The sequence below is a fragment of the Budorcas taxicolor genome, chromosome 13 (genome assembly GCF_023091745.1).
Source record: "Budorcas taxicolor isolate Tak-1 chromosome 13, Takin1.1, whole genome shotgun sequence".
Lineage (NCBI taxonomy): Eukaryota > Metazoa > Chordata > Mammalia > Artiodactyla > Bovidae > Budorcas > Budorcas taxicolor.
Genome location: NC_068922.1, coordinates 6,945,885 through 6,964,653, shown reverse-complemented (window position 1 = coordinate 6,964,653; position 18,769 = coordinate 6,945,885). Strand labels below are relative to the sequence as shown.

The following is an 18,769-nucleotide window of genomic DNA, read 5'->3' as shown; positions in this document are numbered from 1 at the left end:
CCTCTGTCCCTGGGATTCTCCAGGCAAGAACACTAGAGTGGGTGACCCAAACTAAGTCAACACAAAAACATGAACTCTTTTTTATATTGCCAATTTGGGTGATTGGTTTATTAAAGAAATTAATGAATCACAGCAGAATGAAATGAAGTTGGTCACCTCAAATGTTTCAGTGAAACACACACATACATACACACATACAAAACACCACACCACAACACCCTAAGAAAATGCCCCACGATAAATACCTAGAAACGTTTAAAATACAGTCTGCTTTTAATTTCTTAAATGTTACACAGCTCCATACAGCATTCTGAGAAAAAATACTTCGAATATATTGTTCTTAGTGAAAGTGGGAAAAAACTGCCAAGGAAGTATGATAAGTTCAAATTACAATTGTTATTATTGCCATAAATCAAATCCTATATTTAAGAGAGCCAAGGTTTCCTTAGAGTAACTCATTTATAATATTTGTTATCTCTGAAGACAAACGCTGAGGAGCACTGCATGTTTGGACTGCATATTAAGACTTTCACCTGGCTCAAGAGCTACTGTTGGAATAAATAAATAATCAGAAGTCGAAGATTTTTTTCAGGGGGTGGGAAGAAAAAAAGGAAACAAGATACCACAATCAATGGAAGAAAGTCATGAAAAGAAAAAGGAACATCTTGTAAGAAATGCACAAAGGAGAACTAGAGAAGAGATACTTCTGTTCAAATGAATGGCAGGTTATTCTTCAATACTGGGTTCATTTTTGGGACAGAGAAGGTACTTTAAAATGGGAACAAAATGTTCCATTGGGGTAAAAAGTTTAGAATAATCAATTTACTTTCACAATATAAACACTCTTAATCACCAACAGAGAATCAGAACAAAGTTCCTGGTAAGTTACTAGAGTTACCAGTCCCAATGAAAGTGAAAGTCGCTCAGTCGTGTTCGACTCTTTGTGACCCCATGGACTATATAGTCAATGGAATTCTCCAGGCCAGAATACTGGAGTGGGTAGCCTTTCTCTTCTCCAGGGGATCTTCCCAACCCAGGGATTGAACCCAGGCCTCCCACACTGCAGGTGGATTCTTTATCAGCTGAGCCACCAGGGAAGCCCTGGTTCTCAAATTATGACCTGGTTGACAATCCCCTGGGGAAACAGGCTGAAATGCAAGATTCCTGGGCACTGGAGCTATTTTGATTCAGTGGAAGTCTGGTTTGGGGCCCAGAGATCTTTATTTTAATAAGCTTACTAGTACATTCTGAAGCCCATAGTCTCTGTCAAACTAAAACATGCTAAAAGGCAAGATAGTCCACAACAGGATATTGCATTCTGTAAGATTAGGAAGGTGTCTATGCCATTTTGCTATTATGCAAATATGCCCTCCTTACAAATATCAGTCTAGATCCTTCCTCTTCTGCTTCCCTGAGGGTCATTTATAGAAATAGCATCTTCCATCTATTTATTAGTCAGCCAGATTCTCATCTCTGAATCTTTAAACTGTTGCTCTGTAAAGAAAGGGGAAAATGTGCTTGTGTGTGTGTGTGCATGCACACACGCGTTCTTCACAGTTGGGAGGGTTGGGGGTGTAAGACATTACAGTTCTGTTAAAAAATTATCTTTCCAAACAGAGCCAACCAAAGGGACATTTTTGGCTCTGGTATAGCTATGAAGACCCAATAATACCTATTGAATTGAAATCACACTTTTATTAACTTAGCAGTAGATTTTTTTTTTATAAAAATGAAAAATTCTCACAAGTACCCTCTTAACCAGTCTCACTCTATAAGACATATATCCTTATATTATTAACCCTCTGGGGCCTGAACCCCTCTAATGTGCTCAGGAAACATTCCATTTGGATTACAGTTGTTCTCATAAGTTCATATTCAGCATAGACGGTCTGACTGAGCTAGGTTATTGATCTCATGTTGGGAGAATGTAATCAATGACTCAGCACTCTGGCATCTTGATGAAGATTCATTTTGGACAATCAACTAAGATCAACTTCATTTAAACATACATTTTCAAGAGAAAAGACCTCTGTGCCTTCCTTTTCTTGGCACATGTATACAATATATATTTTCTTTGCACAAGGAATGCTGCACTGGTTCACTGAGTTGAAATTTAGTCTCTGTTGGAATTTAGTTATCAAAATCAGCCATTGGATGGAGAAACTGCATTTTTAGGACCTACTTCTTGTCCTTTTCTGCTTATAGGACTCCTTACAAAAATTCAGGGGGAACTTTATCATGGGATCCAGTTTTAAGCTGATGTACCTATTAGGGTAATAGATTCCCCTGTAAAAGCTTTCCACACTGATCATTTTTATCCTTTATAAAGCTGTGAGCATCCGGGCCCCCAGAATACGGTGGGGGCTGTGGGTGGGGTTTCTGCTCCAGCACACAGCATGAGAGCTGCGTCCATCCGTGTCATGTGAAGTCAAACCTCTCTTGAAGTGATTTGTTTAGAGTGTCATTTGATGGAGTGGAATGTTCTGTAACTCATTTGAACTATTACAGAAGCTTTGGTAAAAGGTCACCACTGCTTTTTAAGAGTTTCCCAATCTGGGCACCATCTGGGGGCTTGTTAAAGATAAGGTTTTCTACTGGCTTTTTTCCATACCGACTAGATTCAATTAGCAAAGGGCTACTTTTGCAGAGAAGTTTGTGTTCACATTTAGAGAGGGAGAGACAGACAGACAGGCAGATGTATAGAGACAGACAGAGACAGAGACAAAGGCAACTCAAGTAAAGCCCACTTAGCACCAAAGTCGAGTGCTTATGTCAGAGGACAGTACTGTTTAATAGGTCTGAATGGAGGAGTCAGAATTGAAAAGCTGGATAGCATTTACTTTTAAATGTCACTTTTGAACCAATCCATTCTTCAAGTGTAGTCTTAGGAGTCAACTCTAAAGGAACTTGAATTTCCCCATGTCCTCCACACTCAGTAGGAAAAGGACAGCTCATTCCTCAATGTAGTAAAAGCGACACAAAACATTCAGTCCACAAGGCACCAAGGACACTCAAACCGTCACACCTTTATCAGTTTAGTCTAGGCCTACAGTTGGCTTGCTTGCTTTCTTCCCTCTTCCTGATGAAACAAAAGTCTTGAATTTTCCAAACCTCAAAAGCTCTGCTATAAAACTGTAGGAAACCAGGAACAGAAAAAGGAAAGTTTCCTGTAAAGATGTCTTTGGTCTTGCTGGCCAGGTCTGCTCTCTCCCTTCAAACACTCAATATGGCTTCTGACACTTGTCCTTGGAAAAAGTCCAAATGTGGCAAATGGTAGAGGCAACATTTCTTTACCCTCCCGCCTGGAACTTCCTGTGATATGGATGAGTTCTAGCTGGTTCTTTCATGGGTAAGAAGGAGTCCAGCTACTGCCCACTGCCCTTGCCCCCATCTGCAGATAAAATTAGCAAACACATAGTGAGATCTACTGAAGTAAAAGTCAAAATCCTCTCATTTGGCTGGAATTCCTAAAAGGGTCTGGACCGAAGAGGCTGCACAGTAGCAGCTAAAACGCAGGCTATTTGCCATTACAAATATTCTAAGAAATGTGTGTATGGTGTGTGTGTGTTTGTGGCAGGATGCTTGGGGGAGGAGAACGTTAATGTCTCTACAGAGACATTAAAAACATAACAATGATTGTGTCTCCCTTGGTTCAATAAAATTGTTTTGGAAACCAAAACTGTCCTTAGAAAGGAGGAGAAATCCATTTATATTCCTTTTGAGACAAAGAAGGAGGTCTTCCTGGCCAAGTCTTTAGGGTCCATTCAGGTCCAGGAAACTCAATCCTCAAGTTCAAAGCTCATCTCATCATAGAGTTCCGGGCGTGCTGACTTCCTGTTCCGGGAATATTTTACATCCAGGAGGTCACCCATCTCATCCAGGGCTTCCAAAACCTGCAAAGAGATTGCCTTCCATTAGTTTTATTTAAACTCCCAAATGGCCTTGCCCTCTGAGGTCTCACAGAAAACCACACTCTTCTTTTGCCAGCTTATTTGCTTTTTAAAGAAAAGGAAAATGATCCAGGTCAGTAAGCTGAGGATCATAAACCAGCTCCAGAGGAATGTTAGAGGCTAATGCATTTTATTTCATATTCTTTAACAGTCTAACTCCACATTACGCATGTTTAAGATATTGTGGAGATGTGAAGAGAGGAAGAAACGCATTTGATTCATGCTTACCCTTGAAGTCTTTATTTTTAAAATTTAATGACAGTATAAACTTGTGAGAGAAAAAAAAAATGTTCACAGATTACGTTTGAGTTAAGTCCTCATGACACAAGAAGTCAACCTGACCAAGAAGAAAATGAACATGGCGGTAACTAATTCCTTCCCTGGTGGCTCAGACAGTAAAGAATCTGCCTGCAATGCAGGAGACCCGGGTTTAATCCATAGGTAGGGAAATGAACATCCTCCTTTCTCTCTCCCATGCTTCCCCATCCCTCCCACTCTCAGCTTTTAAATACTCAGCTCTGCGCTCCATAGAATAATAGAGTTTAAAACTGCAAGGGACCAAGAGCTCATCTATTTCAATTCTCTTAATCCAGGCAGGTAAACATACAATTTTACAAATGAAACAACTGAAGTCCAGAATATACACAATGTAATTTTTCCTTCCAGTCTATTGCTAATCCTACAGAATTGGGCATGCTTTTTTTTTTTTTTTTTTTAACATTTTGGTTCTGTTTTTCTCAACCAGTCAAAAGAAAATGGAAAGATATTAGAGTCTAATGTTTAGAAAAAAGGGAGAATAAGAGTTGCTAACATCAGAATAAATGACTCATGGGGCTTATGGACGTTCTTTGTTAGGAAGACTTTCAAACTGACATCAGTTAAGATCTCTGTCAAGATGTTATGAATAGTTTATTTCTAGGTGGTAGAATTATGGGTGATTAAAGTTTTCTTTTCACTTCAATGCATTTTCTTACCTTTTATACCAAATATAAGCACTAAGAAAAAGCAACAGACATTACATTTTAAGTGGCATAAATCTGCGATAGTTTCTACTGCTTTTGGTGAAGGTGGGGGATGGGGCAGGTTGGTGGCTTTGAAAGTGAAGGACCCACATACTTGGGGGCGATGGGAGACAATTCATGGACGATGTGGGAGGGAAGCATAGGACTTCAATTATTTATTAATCTCAATCTTTTAAAAGTATTTTTTTATTTTTAATACAGTTTTAAATGGTACTTTCTGTTTACAGCTATTACAAAATATTGGCTGTATTCCCCATGTTGCACGATACACCCTTGAGTCCATCTTAAACCCAGTAGCTTGTGCCTCCTGCTCAGCTGCCCCCATATTGCCCCTCTTGCCCCAGTAGTAACCACTGGTTTGTTCTCTATGTCTGTGTCTGTTTCTTTTTTGTTATATTCATTAATTTGTTGTAGTTTTTAGAGTCCACAGATGAGCAATATCATACAGAATTTGTCTTTGTCTGACTGATTTTGCTTTTCATAATGCCCTCCACATCCATCCATGTTGCTGCAAATGGAAAGATTTCATTCTATTTTATGGCTGAATAGTATTCCATTGTGTGTGTGTGTGTGTGTGTGTGTGTGTGTGTGTGTGCGTACACATTACATTTTCTTTATCCATTTGTCTCTTGAGGGACACCTAGGTTGCTTCCATATCTTGACAATTATAAAGAATGCTGCCACGAACATTGGGAGTGTATGTGTCTTTTTAAATTAGTTGCTTTTTTTCCAGATATGTACTCAGGAATGGAATTCCCGGGTCATGTGGCAGTTCTATTTTTATCTTTTGAGAAACCTCTATACTGTTTTTCATGGTAGCTGCACCAATTTACATTCCCACCAATAGTGCACAAGGGTTCTCTGTTTTCCACATCCTTGCCAACGCCTGTTACTTGTGTTCTTTATGACGGCAGCCATTCTGACAGATGTAACGTAGTATCTCCAACTATTTACCTGCTTTTGGTGTCTGTTGTAAAATATGCATAATAAGCTGGTAATATATATATAATCTCAAAATGGATTTATGTTGAGGCTCATTGATCAACTACCTGAAACACACCAGGACTCAAGAAAAGCTGGCTTTATGCCTCAGGGAATACACACTCCTGAACCATCTTCGTAACATCTGGGAAGAGTTACTTGCCACCTTTGGACTCATGCATGAGAGGATTCTAAGAAAATAGGGGGCCAGTTCTGGGTAGAATGCTGCCAAGAAGTGAGAGAAACTCAGTGTTGGCCATATGTAGATTTATTTGGAAGGTGGGAAGATTAAAAGGAGGTTAGAGCTGACCTTGGGCTTCTCTGGTGGCACAGACAGTGAAGAATCTGCCTGCAATGCAGGAGACCTGGGTTCTATCCTTGGGTCAGGAAACTCCCCTGGAGAAGGAAATAGCTGCCCATTCCAGTATTCTTGCCAGGAGAATTCGAGGCACAGAGGTGCCTGGTGGGCTACTGTCCATGGGGTTGCAAAGAGTCGGACTTGACTGAGCAACTAACACTACCCCTGCTACTACTAAAGCTGACCTCAGCCCTTCACTGAGGACTACCATTCACGTTAGAAGAGGTACATTTTAAGTCACTTTGTGTTTGTAAAGTGGCCCTGTTTCTGTCTTGTTCCAAAGACAGTCACTGAATAGACTTGTCCAATAATGAGTATTTTTGGCAAGTGTTGTTTATGTTCAGTCACCACCTTAATGCCCTGACTTTTCCAGGGGTCATTTTTCATATTCTCTTCTGTAAGAAACCTGCTCAAAATTTTGTATTGATTTGATGATCTCAAAAGTTTAGAGGCGTTTGTCTAGGCGAGAGTTCCATGCCTCTTCCAAACCAGGTGATGTGTAGGGATTAACTTGTGAAGACAACCACAGGGTCTGATATCTACTGAACTGGCTGTTCATTGAGTGCCTCAATGCTGTTTGGGTCAGAAATAAGGTGCAAATCCACCCAGGCTACTCATCCCTTCTGCTGTCTCTAGAGCTTGCTTCTGGGCACGTGGACTTCACCCCACACCTGCAATGTTCTTCTCATAACTCCCTTTCTTCTATCAATGTGTAGACATGCTCAAGTCTCCCTCCACTTTCAAAAGCTTTTTCTAAATTAGTTTTTCTTGTCTTTACAAACTTCTTGAAAATCTTATCTACCCTTTCTTACCATCATTCATTACATTTAGAAGAAACGATTTGTTAAAATTAATATACTGGAAATATACACTCATTTTAGAGAAACTGGACAATGTAGAACAGAAACAGCAAAGTTCTCCCATCATCTCAAAACCTAGGGGTAGTTCAGTTGTTAATGTGTCATCTAATGAATCATTACTGTGTTTTGTTATTGTTGTTGTTGAGTCACTAAGTCACATCTGACTCTGTGAACCTGTGGACTGCAGCACACCAGGCTCCTCTGTCCTTCACTATCTCCTAGAGTTTGCTCAAATTCATGTCCATGGAGTCAGGGAGGCTATCTAATCATCTCTTCCTGTGCTGCCCCCTTTTCCTTTTGTCTTCAGTCTTTCCCAGCATCACATACTATGTTCTCCACATTGGTTTAAGTCCTAAAAATATAATGGTGAAGCAGAAAGATATGGATCCATGTGTGTGTGTATGTGGTGTGGCTGCACATGTGTGCAATTCGAACTCAAAGTATCATCTTCATTTTTAATTCTTTGTATTCTTCTTTCTGTTCCCTTCACTCCCCTAAAATGCTCTGCTCTGAGCAGCAGCAAGCTCCTGGTAACTGCTAAGCTAATGATTTCTTCTCCCCTCTCACAGCATTTGGATGTTCTGCTGATTCTCCCCCAACTTGAAGCTTTTGCCTTTTTAGTGTTGGTCAGTACACCAGCTCGTGACTTTTTGGATTGCACTAAGTCCATCCTAAAAGAGATCAGCCCTGGGTGTTCATTGGTAGGACTGATGTTGAAGCTGAAACTCCAGTATTTTGGCCACCTGATGTGAAGAGCTGACTCATTTGAAAAGACCCTGATGCTGGGAAAGATTGAGGGCAGGAGAAGGGGACGACAGAGGATGAGATGGTTGGATGGCATCACTGACTCAATGGACATGGGTTTGGGTGAACTCCGGGAGTTGGTGATGGACAGGGAGGCCTGGCGTGCTGCGGTTCATAGGGTGGCAAAGAGTTGGACACGACTGAGTGACTGAACTGAAATGAACTGAGCTCCATCTGAGCCCAGGTCCTCATCTGTGATTCCTGTATCCACCCACAGATGCAGGCACTTCTGGAGTCTGCTCTTGGCCCATGTACTTATATTTGGACAATACTTTCTTCTACCATTGACTTTAGTGTCCCCTTGAAGTGAAGTGAAAGTCACTCAGTCATGTCCAACTCTTTGTGACCCATGGACTGTAGCCCACCAGGCTCCTCTGTCCATGGAATTCTCCAGGCCAGAATACTGGAGTGGGTTGCCATTTCCTTCTCCAGGGGATCTTCCCAACCCAGGGATCAAACCTAGGCCTCCCGAATTGCAGGCAGACTCTTTACCAACCGAGCCATCTGGGAAGCCCCGATCTCCCCTTAGTTCCTCAAATTACAGCAACTCCAGTCTTGCATGTTCTCCTAAGCTCTTGAGTTGGATTTTCCTTTTTAAAAATTTTATTAAAGTATAGTTGATTTACAATGTTGTATTAATTTTCTCTACACAGCAGGGTGATTCAGTTATACATATAGATATTGTTTTTCACATTCTTTTCCATTATGGTTTGTCCCAGGATATTGAATATAGTTCCCTGTGCTATACAGTAGGTCCTCACTATTCATCCATCCTATGTATAATATTGGAACTTTTCCACCAATGGCTCATAGACATGTAATCCCTACATGTCTACAACTTAGCTCATTTGATTCCCCTAGTCCTGCTGATGATTTGCTATTCTTTGCCACATACCTTATTTCCTAGTAACTTGGCTCTGCTGTTCTTCACTCCCTAGAGGGCTAGAGACCTCGGTTTATCCTTGATTTCCTGGCCTACATGTGTCCTGCATCCAAATATTTGCCAAGCCTTGGCAGATCCATGCACGCATAATGTCCGTTCCTAGATTGATTTTTTTTGTTTCCATTACCCTTGACCTCATCATCTCTTATTTTGCTCGGATAGCTTCAAATCATCTCTTATTTTGCTCGGATAGCTCCAGACATGTGATGACGCGCTGCACCTCCATGCTCCTGCAGCTATCTTTACTAGGTCGTCATCTGGAGCCTCTGTCCTGCACTTGTCATTCTTTACTAGGTGAGTTTATTCTCTCTGGTATTATTATGAGGTGCCTGTTTATAGTACATCCTCTTAGACTTTTTGCCCCAGAGTTTTGCATAGAGCAGACACCTGATAGTGTTTGCTAAACTGCTTTGATTTTTATGAGACAGTTTCATCAACCCCAAACTGACTGATCTGGTTTGGCTCTGATATTATTCATTCATACAGAGACTGAAAAATTTAAGGACAGTAGGATGGTAAAATGGTTCTGAAATCCTTTGCACCTCAGGTAGGATGAGCTTTTACAATATGTCTGTCTTTGCTGTTGGCTTTCCAGATCTGGCTTATTTGAGTCCTATTTTCTTGTGATGGATGTAGTGGCTCTGACCAGTGCCAGGATGTAGGCAATTGCTGCTGAAATAGCACAAGAAATCAGCACCAGCATTTAAGAAGAAGCCAAGAGCAGACGTCTGGCTTTTCAGTCAGTCTTTGCTGTGAAACCGAAACAGCGACTTGACTCAAGTCTTCCCTGGGTTGATTTTCTTTTCTCTCTGCTGAGTTGATCACATTGTTGTGCATTGCTGGGACTCCCCCCCCCCCACCCCCCCTTTTTTTTTTTAAAGTAGTGAGGGTTATTGGTGTTGTTTCCTTACACCATCCAAGAGAAATCCAGGGAAACCCAAGCAAGCTCTGTAAAAGAAGGCGCTCAGACTCCGAGGCCCCATCCCGCTGCTTCTGCTGGGCCGTGGGCACTCACCGTGTCCAGCATCTCCCGGGTGTGTGCTGCTGAGACACAAAACCGAGCCCGCGCTTCTGCAAGGGGCGTAGCTGGAAATCCAACGACCACCACACCGATTTTTCTCTCTAATAGATGTCTTGCAAAAGCCCTAAGGGAAAGATTAAGAAGGAGGTTAACTGAGAGATGACAAAATTCTACTGCAAAAAAAGGAATGTGGCTAATGACTTTGTTTTTAAAAAATACGTAGAAGATAACTGAAGTAATGAAACTTCCGTCAAATACAATTGACCAGGAAGTGTGGCAGCCAGTCACTTGATGGCACCCATAACTGTGTGTGTATATTGTGGGACATGGCCCGTTCATTAGACAATGGTGTGTTCAGTCTTCAACACTGAGCAGAAAATGCAGATGGACGTGGACGTGACCATGACCCTGGATGAACACATTCATATATATGGAAACGTTTTGTCTGCAGAGTTCCTAAGGAATAAAAGCCCTAACACACTTGTAGGACAAGAATAGAGACACAGACTTCGAGCAAGGGCTTGTGGACACAGAGGAAAGGAGAGGGTGTGATGAAGTGAGAGAGTAGCACTGACGTATATACATTACCTTGTGTGCAATGGACAGCTCGTGGGAAGCTGCTGTGTACACAAGGAGCCCAGTCCTTGCTCCCTGATGGCTGAGAGGGGTGGGATTGGTGGGGGTGGGTGGGAGGGGGGCTCAGGAGGAAGGGGATACATGTACACATACGACTGATTCATGTTGTTGTACATGGAAACTAACACAGCATTGTAAAGAAATTATACTCCAATAAAAAGAACCCTAACACAATGCAACTACATAAGGGAACAATTTGTTAGATGCAAAACTATATGCTTTCAGTGCTTAATACAGTACTAATAATACAGTGTGGAGATTTTGAGAAGCCTCTACTTCGTGACTGTAATTTCAGAATCAGGATCAGAGGGTCTGCGGGAGACAACCCCAAGCCACGTTCTCTCTCCAGAGACAAGGATTTTATTTTCCATCAAGCCAAAGATATGAAATAGCAAGGGTCTTCTCACTTTGTATGTGTGCCTTCAGGGATAATAAACCCATTGGCTGGACTAAGTGGGGATGGGGAGGAGGGTGGGAGGGAAAGAAGTGTGCACTCACAGAGTCTTTCTCTAGAAGGAGCCTAGAGGCCTAGGTCATAGAATTACAGAGCTCTTTGATACAGAGTAAAACCTTTTAAAGCTACGATTCCTTCCCCTTAACCATTTCTAGCATCTTTTTATTTCAGAGCTAATCTCAGTAACGATTCTAGAATACTGAGCTCTCAAAGTCTGTAAATTTCTTGCACTGAGATCCAACCTCAAGCACAGGTTTGTGCATCCAAGTAAGTGAGTATTTCCCTCTCTGTGCTCATCTCTCCCCATGGGACTCCTTCGTCCCTGAGAAGCTCTGCCCGCAAGTGGGGTAAATGTCTCAGATCTTCTAGGCTTAAGCGGCGGTGGTTGTTGTTTAGTTGCCTAGTCGTGTCCGACTCGGTGACCCCAGGGACTGTAGTTTGCCAGATTCCTTTGTCCAGGGGTTTTCCAGGCAAGAATGCTGGAGTGGGTTGCCATTTCCTTCTCCTTTGTGGGTGTCTTATTTTAGGCTGGAAGCTGACAACACCACAGAAACCCTGAGTTTCAAGAAGAATCCTCGATGCAGCCATGGAGAGGAATGTTGTGGGGTTGCTCCTTGTCCTCCTGTCTAGCTGACAGCTTTTAGGTTTCCTCGTGCGGAAGGCGGGTTGTCAAAGGAAGCAATGGAGATTGCAGGGACCACCAAACACAGCCTCTCTGGCCCCCTGGCTCGGGCAAGGCGAGATTCATCCTTTGATTTGGAAAGGTTGCAGGGAGATGGAGCTTTCTAACTGAGGAAGTTTGAAAACCAGCCATTCTTTCTCTTTCTTGATCACCCTATGGAAGGCTGCCCACGGAACTGCACAGGATGAGAGCTTGTAATTGTCTGAGAAACAAGTCAAGTGCTTTTATTGCTAGAGTACAAACCACCTGACCCATGATTTCTGGCCGGCTTTTGGGACTCCCCAAAGACCATTTTCACTGTCTGCACTTTTCTCTTTGTACCAGAGGAAGTGAGTTTTGCCAAAGAATGTAGAGTGAAATATATGACTGCTGATTCATTAGGTTAATCTGAGGCCTCCCTGGAGCACGTCTAGATTTAAAGCTTACAACTTATACAACTAAAGCTAGCCTCCTTCAGTTAATGTATATGATGGTTATGAATGTGCAGCATAATGAGCCTCTGGGTTTGTACTCCCCAAATCAAATTAGAGCTGGCATAGCCCAAAAGAAACTAAACTACTTGAATAAGAAGAATAAAATATTAGCTCTGTACTGCACACAGCATCCGTGCATTTTCTGCACCACCATCCTCCAAGCATACGATGAGGCCTGGGGCTGGAAAATGTCAGTCCTCTACCAAATAGGAAATACAATTCTTCTGATTATTTAAGTGAATTTTTATATGAAATCACATTCTACTCTGCTACCTAGAAGAGTCCAGTGGTAGAACTGCAGTAGGACTTGATTCAAAAGGATACCTGGTGAGAGATCATATTTCTATTCTGCAGTGGGGGAAAATGTGGAGAAATCACAATTCTTTAATAAAATCAAAGGTTTTTAAATAAGCAAATGGAAAAAGTGTTCAGACACTGGCTGAGACAACTAACTCCCTGTTTCAAAAGCTTTTCTGCGTATAAACTTTCCATTGAAGGAATATCAGAGAAGAAAACAAGACCAGGGAATGGCTACTCCTGCCAACAATAGATAACATTACCTTTTGGAACTAACCTGTTCTAAGTTTTCTTTAACAACAGAAATAACCAGATTTTTTTTTTTTTTTTTTTGGTGCTAATTGTACAGTCCCCATTGTACTAAACCATGCCCTTTTGATTCACTGATGATGACATTAAAGAGGGTTAAATTATGCTCTGCATTGCTTTAAAGAGATGTGCATTTTCCCCCAGGGACTAAAGCTTGAGAGGCTGTGCAGTGCCTTGGAAAGAGCCCTGGTTTAGGAGGCAAATGGAACTGACCTGAACTCTGGGCTCTAGTACCTGCAACAGGAGTGACACTGAGAAAATAGTTTTGACTTTTGTGCGTTTAGGTGTCTTCATTTCTAAACCCAAGCTAGGCATCCCGCCTTCAATGGCTGAACACTGGGTTTAAGAGCCTTCCTTAGCATATAATTAACATTCAGCAATATTAGCTCCTCCTTAAAACTATCTTACAAGGGAAGGTACTAGATCATTTGACATACCATCCAAGGTCCAGTTGATGCAGGGCATAGCAAGATCTTTTCCTACTCTTTTCCTGGAACTTTTATTTTTATTAAAGGATAGTAATTATTTTACTTTATCCTGTATAAAATAAATATTTTTTAAATATTGTAATTATTTTAAAAAGACATGCAACCACAGTGACTCAATGTTACGCTCAGTTGAAACTAGTAATAATAATCCTTGTAGCCACAGTAGTAGAAGTCGTTGTAATGATGCTGTCTACCACTGAGTGAATGCTTATTCAATCACTATACTAAGTGCTTCATATGCACTATTAATACTATTAAAAATAACAGCCAACCCTGAGTAGACCCCTGTAAGAGGTGACATGCCAATGCTGATAGACTTCATCTTGTTTAATCTTCAAATGATATTAGGAAATAGGTCCTATTCAATCCCATTTTCTTTTTTTTTTAAATTTATGTTTCATTGGAAGATAATTGTCTTATGATGTTGTTTGGTTTCCACTGTAGAACTTGAATGAGCCATAATTACACACGTGTCCCCTCCCTCCCCTCTCCCATCCTCAGAGCACCGGACTGAGCTCCCTGTATTACACAACAGCTTCCTACTAGCTATCTGTTTTGCACACGGTAGCATACACATGTGAATGTGGCTCTCTCACTTCATCCCACGCTCTCCTTTCCCCTCTGTTTTCACAGTCTTTATTCTTGCCCCACAAACAGCTTCATCAGTACCATTTTTCTAGATTCCATACACATGTGTTAATATGTGATATTTTTTTATGACTTATTCAATGCTGTATAATAGACACTAGGTTCATCCATCTCATTTCAACTGACTCAAATTTGTTCTTTTTATTGGCTGAATAATATTCCACTGGGCTTCCCTGGTGGCTCAGATGGTAAAGTATCTGCTTGCAATATGGGAGACATGGGTTCGAGCCCTGGGTTGGGAAGATCCCCTGGAGGATGGCATGGAAACCCACTCCAGTATTCTTGCCTGGAGAATCCCTGTGGACAGGGGAGCCTGGCAGGTTACAGTCCATGGGATTGTAAAGAGTCAGACATGACTGAGTGACTTGGCACAGCACAATATTCCACTGTATATATGTACCATAACTTCTTTATCCATTCATCTGTCAGTGGACATCTAGGTTGCTTCCATGTTCTGGCTATTGTAAACTGTGCTGCAATGAACATTGGGGCACATGCATCATGCGTCTTTTTGAATTGTGATCTTCTCAGGGTATAAAGATGCTCACCGTTGCTTATCATTAGAGAAATGCAAATCAAAATTACCATGAAGTGTCACCTCACACTGGTCAGAATGGCTATCATTAAAAAATCTATAAACAATAAACGCTAGAGAGGGTATGAAGAAAAAGGGAACCCTCTTGGACTGTTGGTGGGAATGTAAATTGATACAACCACTATGGAGAACAGTATGGAAATTCCTTCAAAAGCTAGGAATAAAACTACCATATGACCCAGCAATCCCACCACTGGCCAATATACCCTGATATATCTCATTTTCAATATGAGAAAAGTGGAGATTCAGAAGTTTGGTTTAATGAGGAAGAGACAGAATGAAAAGTCTTTTTCATTCCAAACATCTCATTATACTCTAGAACATAACTTTTCCAGGAAACTCCTTCTCAGTTTTATTTTCATTTTTTGCATTAGCTTTGCCAAGTCAGGACACCTGTCGTATAAAGGAGGAGAGGAACTCTGTCTCATTCTGTCGCCACGCACTTAAGTGCACTTGTTTTGTTTGACATGGGCTCTTCTCATTAGATGGACTCAACTTCCCATCCTGTTGAGGTTCTAATTCCAGCTTCCATCATCAAAGATCAAGCACACTCCCTAACACCACCCTCCAGTATTGTGTAATTAACACATTTCAAAATAAAGCAAGCTTACTTTTGGTGTCTTCATTTGAGCAAATCATAAAGTATTAGATAAGCATGGGCTAAGCGTGGAGTTGGAACACGCCACTTCCCCGGCCACTCTGAGTAAATGTGGATTTTTTCTGTGCCATCCAAGACCAGATGCTAGAGGGCTTTGCAGTATCTGCCGCTTGGAATCACCATTGTCCCCCTCCTCACCCCCGCTGCCATCAGCACAGAGCAGTGTCCTGTGACATCCGCAGCACCCTGTCCTCTGGGCCACCCCAAGCACTGATTTCCTGACCCAGATCCACAAACAAAGGGCTCAGTGGTGGACAACTGTGGTGCACGAGGCAACTCGTGTGAGTGTCATTTGGCCCTGGCGAAATGACGTGAGTGGACATTAAAGAAACCATCTTTTAGGAATGTTTAACTCAGTCCTAACCATCATGAGTTTTCAACAAATAGCCCCAGAGCTTCTTTTCTATACTACTTCTAATAGTCTGCCAATCAACCTAGACCATCAGAGAATCGAATAGAAAGTTCCAACAATATGGTTGTGTTAGAGTGGTGTCAGGACCTCCAGAATCTGATGAACATCTGTTGATAATTACTTTCTCCCATGTGCTGGGTCAGACACACAAATATTTTATATTTAGAAAAGATTTTAATTAATTTCTTTTAAATCACAGAGTTCATTCATGTCTAGCAGATTGGAGAATGACTCCTGGAAAAACTCATCGACACCATGTTGAGAAAAAGTCTTTTTTTCTTGCTTTATGCACTTATTACTGATGTTCAACTTCAGAGTCACAATCATTGGAAAACAACCTGAAGTCGGCTTACAGAAGAGGTATTAAAATTTGGTGTTGGGAGCAAGAGTTTTGGAGCAAGAGCCTAAGTTTGGGTTTGCCTTTTGGTTTTCCTACACTTGATCTTGACTTTGGAAAGCTATTTAACTGCTCTCAGCCTCAGTTTCCCCACACAGGAGGCTGCCTTCTTTGGAGGATGGCTGTGAGGGTTCAACGGGAGAATGCACAGAGCCTGGTCATGTTGCTTTTGAATGTTGGGAGAGAGGGTTTTTTGAGGTTCTCCCCAAGAAAGATCTTGGGGCAGGAGGAAGGGCAGGACCCTTGTTCATTTATAGCTGAGGCCTCAGGCAGCAAGTGGTTTCACCCAATTCACAGAGCGTGGAAATGGTGGGCCGCAGCAGCTGGCTCCCTCCCCACAAGACCTTGTGACTTCTGAGAAACCAGACAAGTGAGTTTTGAGCTCAGCGTCTTTCTCAAGATGCAGAGCAGCACCTGCGCTGAAAGGGTCCCTGGTGTTGGAGTGCCATCTCCATCAGATCACCCTGGGGCTTAGGTGTTATGGTGGGGATCCACTGGATACTCACGCTACTTTCGCAGGCATGTAAAGGAGCAGGGGGACCACAGGAGACTCTTCGTTGCCATACACAATGAATCCCATTTGGCTTAGTCTCTGTCTGAAGTATCTTGTATTTTTTGCCAGTTGCTGTACTCTCTGCAGCCCTGGAAGGAAATAGGCATGAAATCCATCAATTCCCACCTGGAAGAGGGAAGCAGATGCCAGACTGTCTTGGCAAGTGCTGTTAAGTCTTTCTGCAGGTCTGCATTAAGGGCTGGAGGAGGGTCAGAGCAGGGTGGGCAAAGATCTCCTGGTGGGCAGGTATGGGCACTGATGCCCGGGACCTGCCCTGTGCCTGGAAGACAGGGTCCGGGGGACAGTGCGGCTGGCTACTGCTGCCAACTACAGTCAGGCTAGGCTTCAGGGCAGCAGGGGAGCAGGAAGGGTGTCTCGCCAGAACGAAGGAGGTAAACTAGTATTTACTAGGTACCCACAGTGTGTGGAATCTGCTAAGTCCTATGGACACATTAGTTCAGGGGAAGGGAATGTGAAACGGAACACCAACCAAGAAGGAGAGTGTTGCTAACCTCAACTGTCCCTCTTCTCTTCTGTTATTACTCTTCACCCCTTTCCCCATCCTCGTTCTCCAGGAAGATCCCTGTCCAGCTCTGCCAGTCCTCAGAAAGCAGACCGTGAGGGAGAAAACACCTTGTTTGTCGTACTTTGTTGAGAAAGCTGACCTGTCCCCCCAGGCTGGCAACAGCCCATGGATGAAGGACACGCTTCGCCTAAGGGCAGTTCATTTGGCTGCTGCCCAGGGAGCTGTGAGTGGGTCTCTCATGAGAAGTTTGCCAAAGAGATAATACATATGAATCAGACCAGTAAGACGGTCTTGCTAGTAGAGCATGACTATAAAAAATTTAGAGAGAATCAACAATTGGATGAAAAACAAAAAATGATGGGAATTGAGAGAAAATTGTATTACTGGAATCTGTGAGACAGAGGAAATCACTGGTCAGTGGAAACTAGGGCAGCCATGAAGTAGAGAAGAGGGCAGTGCAAGGTCAGATAGGAGCAATGAGAGGAAAGAGGGAGAAACAGGCTCCTGGGGGGAGACAGGCACGGATCAAAGAGTCACAGATGAATGCACAGCTGCAGCTCTGATGAGGGTGGTAGCGAACGCCATGCGGTGTGTGAGAGTGCAGTGGAGAGCTTAGACCAAGTCTGAGGAAAGCAGCGCGTGATGAGTGAGCTGAGATCTGAAAGATAGACAAAGGTTACCAAAGTAAAGAGGAGGAAATTCCTCACCCAGGAACCAGATGCAATGGTCCTATAGTTTGTAGGCAAAACAGAATGGTTGAGAACCAGCAAGATGTGGTGGAGGGCAGGGCAAGACAGAAGGAACAGTGAGTAGCTTGTCTGAAAAACCAGAAGTGCAGGGAATTGGAGAATCCAGCATTGAGTGCGTGGGAAGAGGAGCTTAAAAGGGAGACAAAAGCAGGAGCAATCAGGGAGAGAAAAGAAGTCAGCAGAACTGGCATTCACTGGCATTATTGATATTGCACTCATGGATAACTTTCGCTGTGAGGGTTCCTAGCTGGGACTTGGTTTTAAAGACACAGTTAGTTGCAGGTATAGTTTACTTTCATTCATATGGGCTTTTAGTTTCCTACCCACCTACTGGAAACAATAAGCTCTCTCCCCTAAAATTTCAGATTTGCAACATGAATCCAAGAAAGGGACTTGGAGAGGTGTAGAGCCATTTGCATAAATTTTGTTGCATAGACACAGCCTCTTTTGTGCTTTAAAAAAAAAAAAGAATTGTTTTGGAACATGCTGAAGTGTCTTCTGGTACAGAGAGGAAGCTATTTGAAGGACAGACCTAGAAGTAAAGAAGAAAGATATTTGTCATTACTTTAAAAAATTTCTTCATCCATACATTGAAACAGTGTGTGCTTAGGAAGATGAGAACATAGGAGCAAGGGTATTGTGGATCAGAAAAGAGGGGCTGGACTAAGACTTGCTTAAAGAAGGTGATTCAGATACAAATGAACTTATTTACAAAACAGAAACAGACTTGTAAAAAACAGACTTATGGTTACTAAAGGGGAAACATTGGTGGAATAAATCAAGAGCTTGGGATGAATGTACACACACAACTCTACATAAGATGGATAAACAATGGGGATCCACTATATACTAATGGCACAGGGAACGCCGCTCAATGTTCTGTGCTGACCTATGAGAGACGAATCTAAAAACAGATGTATGTATGTACCTGTATACCTAAAACTAACACAGCA

General features: G+C 42.3%; 1 protein-coding gene across 1 annotated transcript in view; it reads right to left on the bottom strand.

Annotated features, from left to right (window-relative positions):
* Window positions 1-3,773: 3,773 nt before the first annotated feature.
* Window positions 3,774-18,769, bottom strand: part of SPTLC3 (serine palmitoyltransferase long chain base subunit 3) — a 136,155-nt gene continuing 121,159 nt past the window's right edge. The window contains exons 10-12 of the mRNA XM_052651133.1: window positions 16,495-16,630; window positions 9,934-10,063; window positions 3,774-3,893 (exon numbers count right to left, since the gene is read on the bottom strand). Of these exons, the coding sequence (XP_052507093.1) occupies window positions 3,780-3,893; window positions 9,934-10,063; window positions 16,495-16,630 (380 nt within the window). The 3' untranslated portion in view covers window positions 3,774-3,779. The remainder of the gene's footprint in view (window positions 3,894-9,933; window positions 10,064-16,494; window positions 16,631-18,769) is intronic.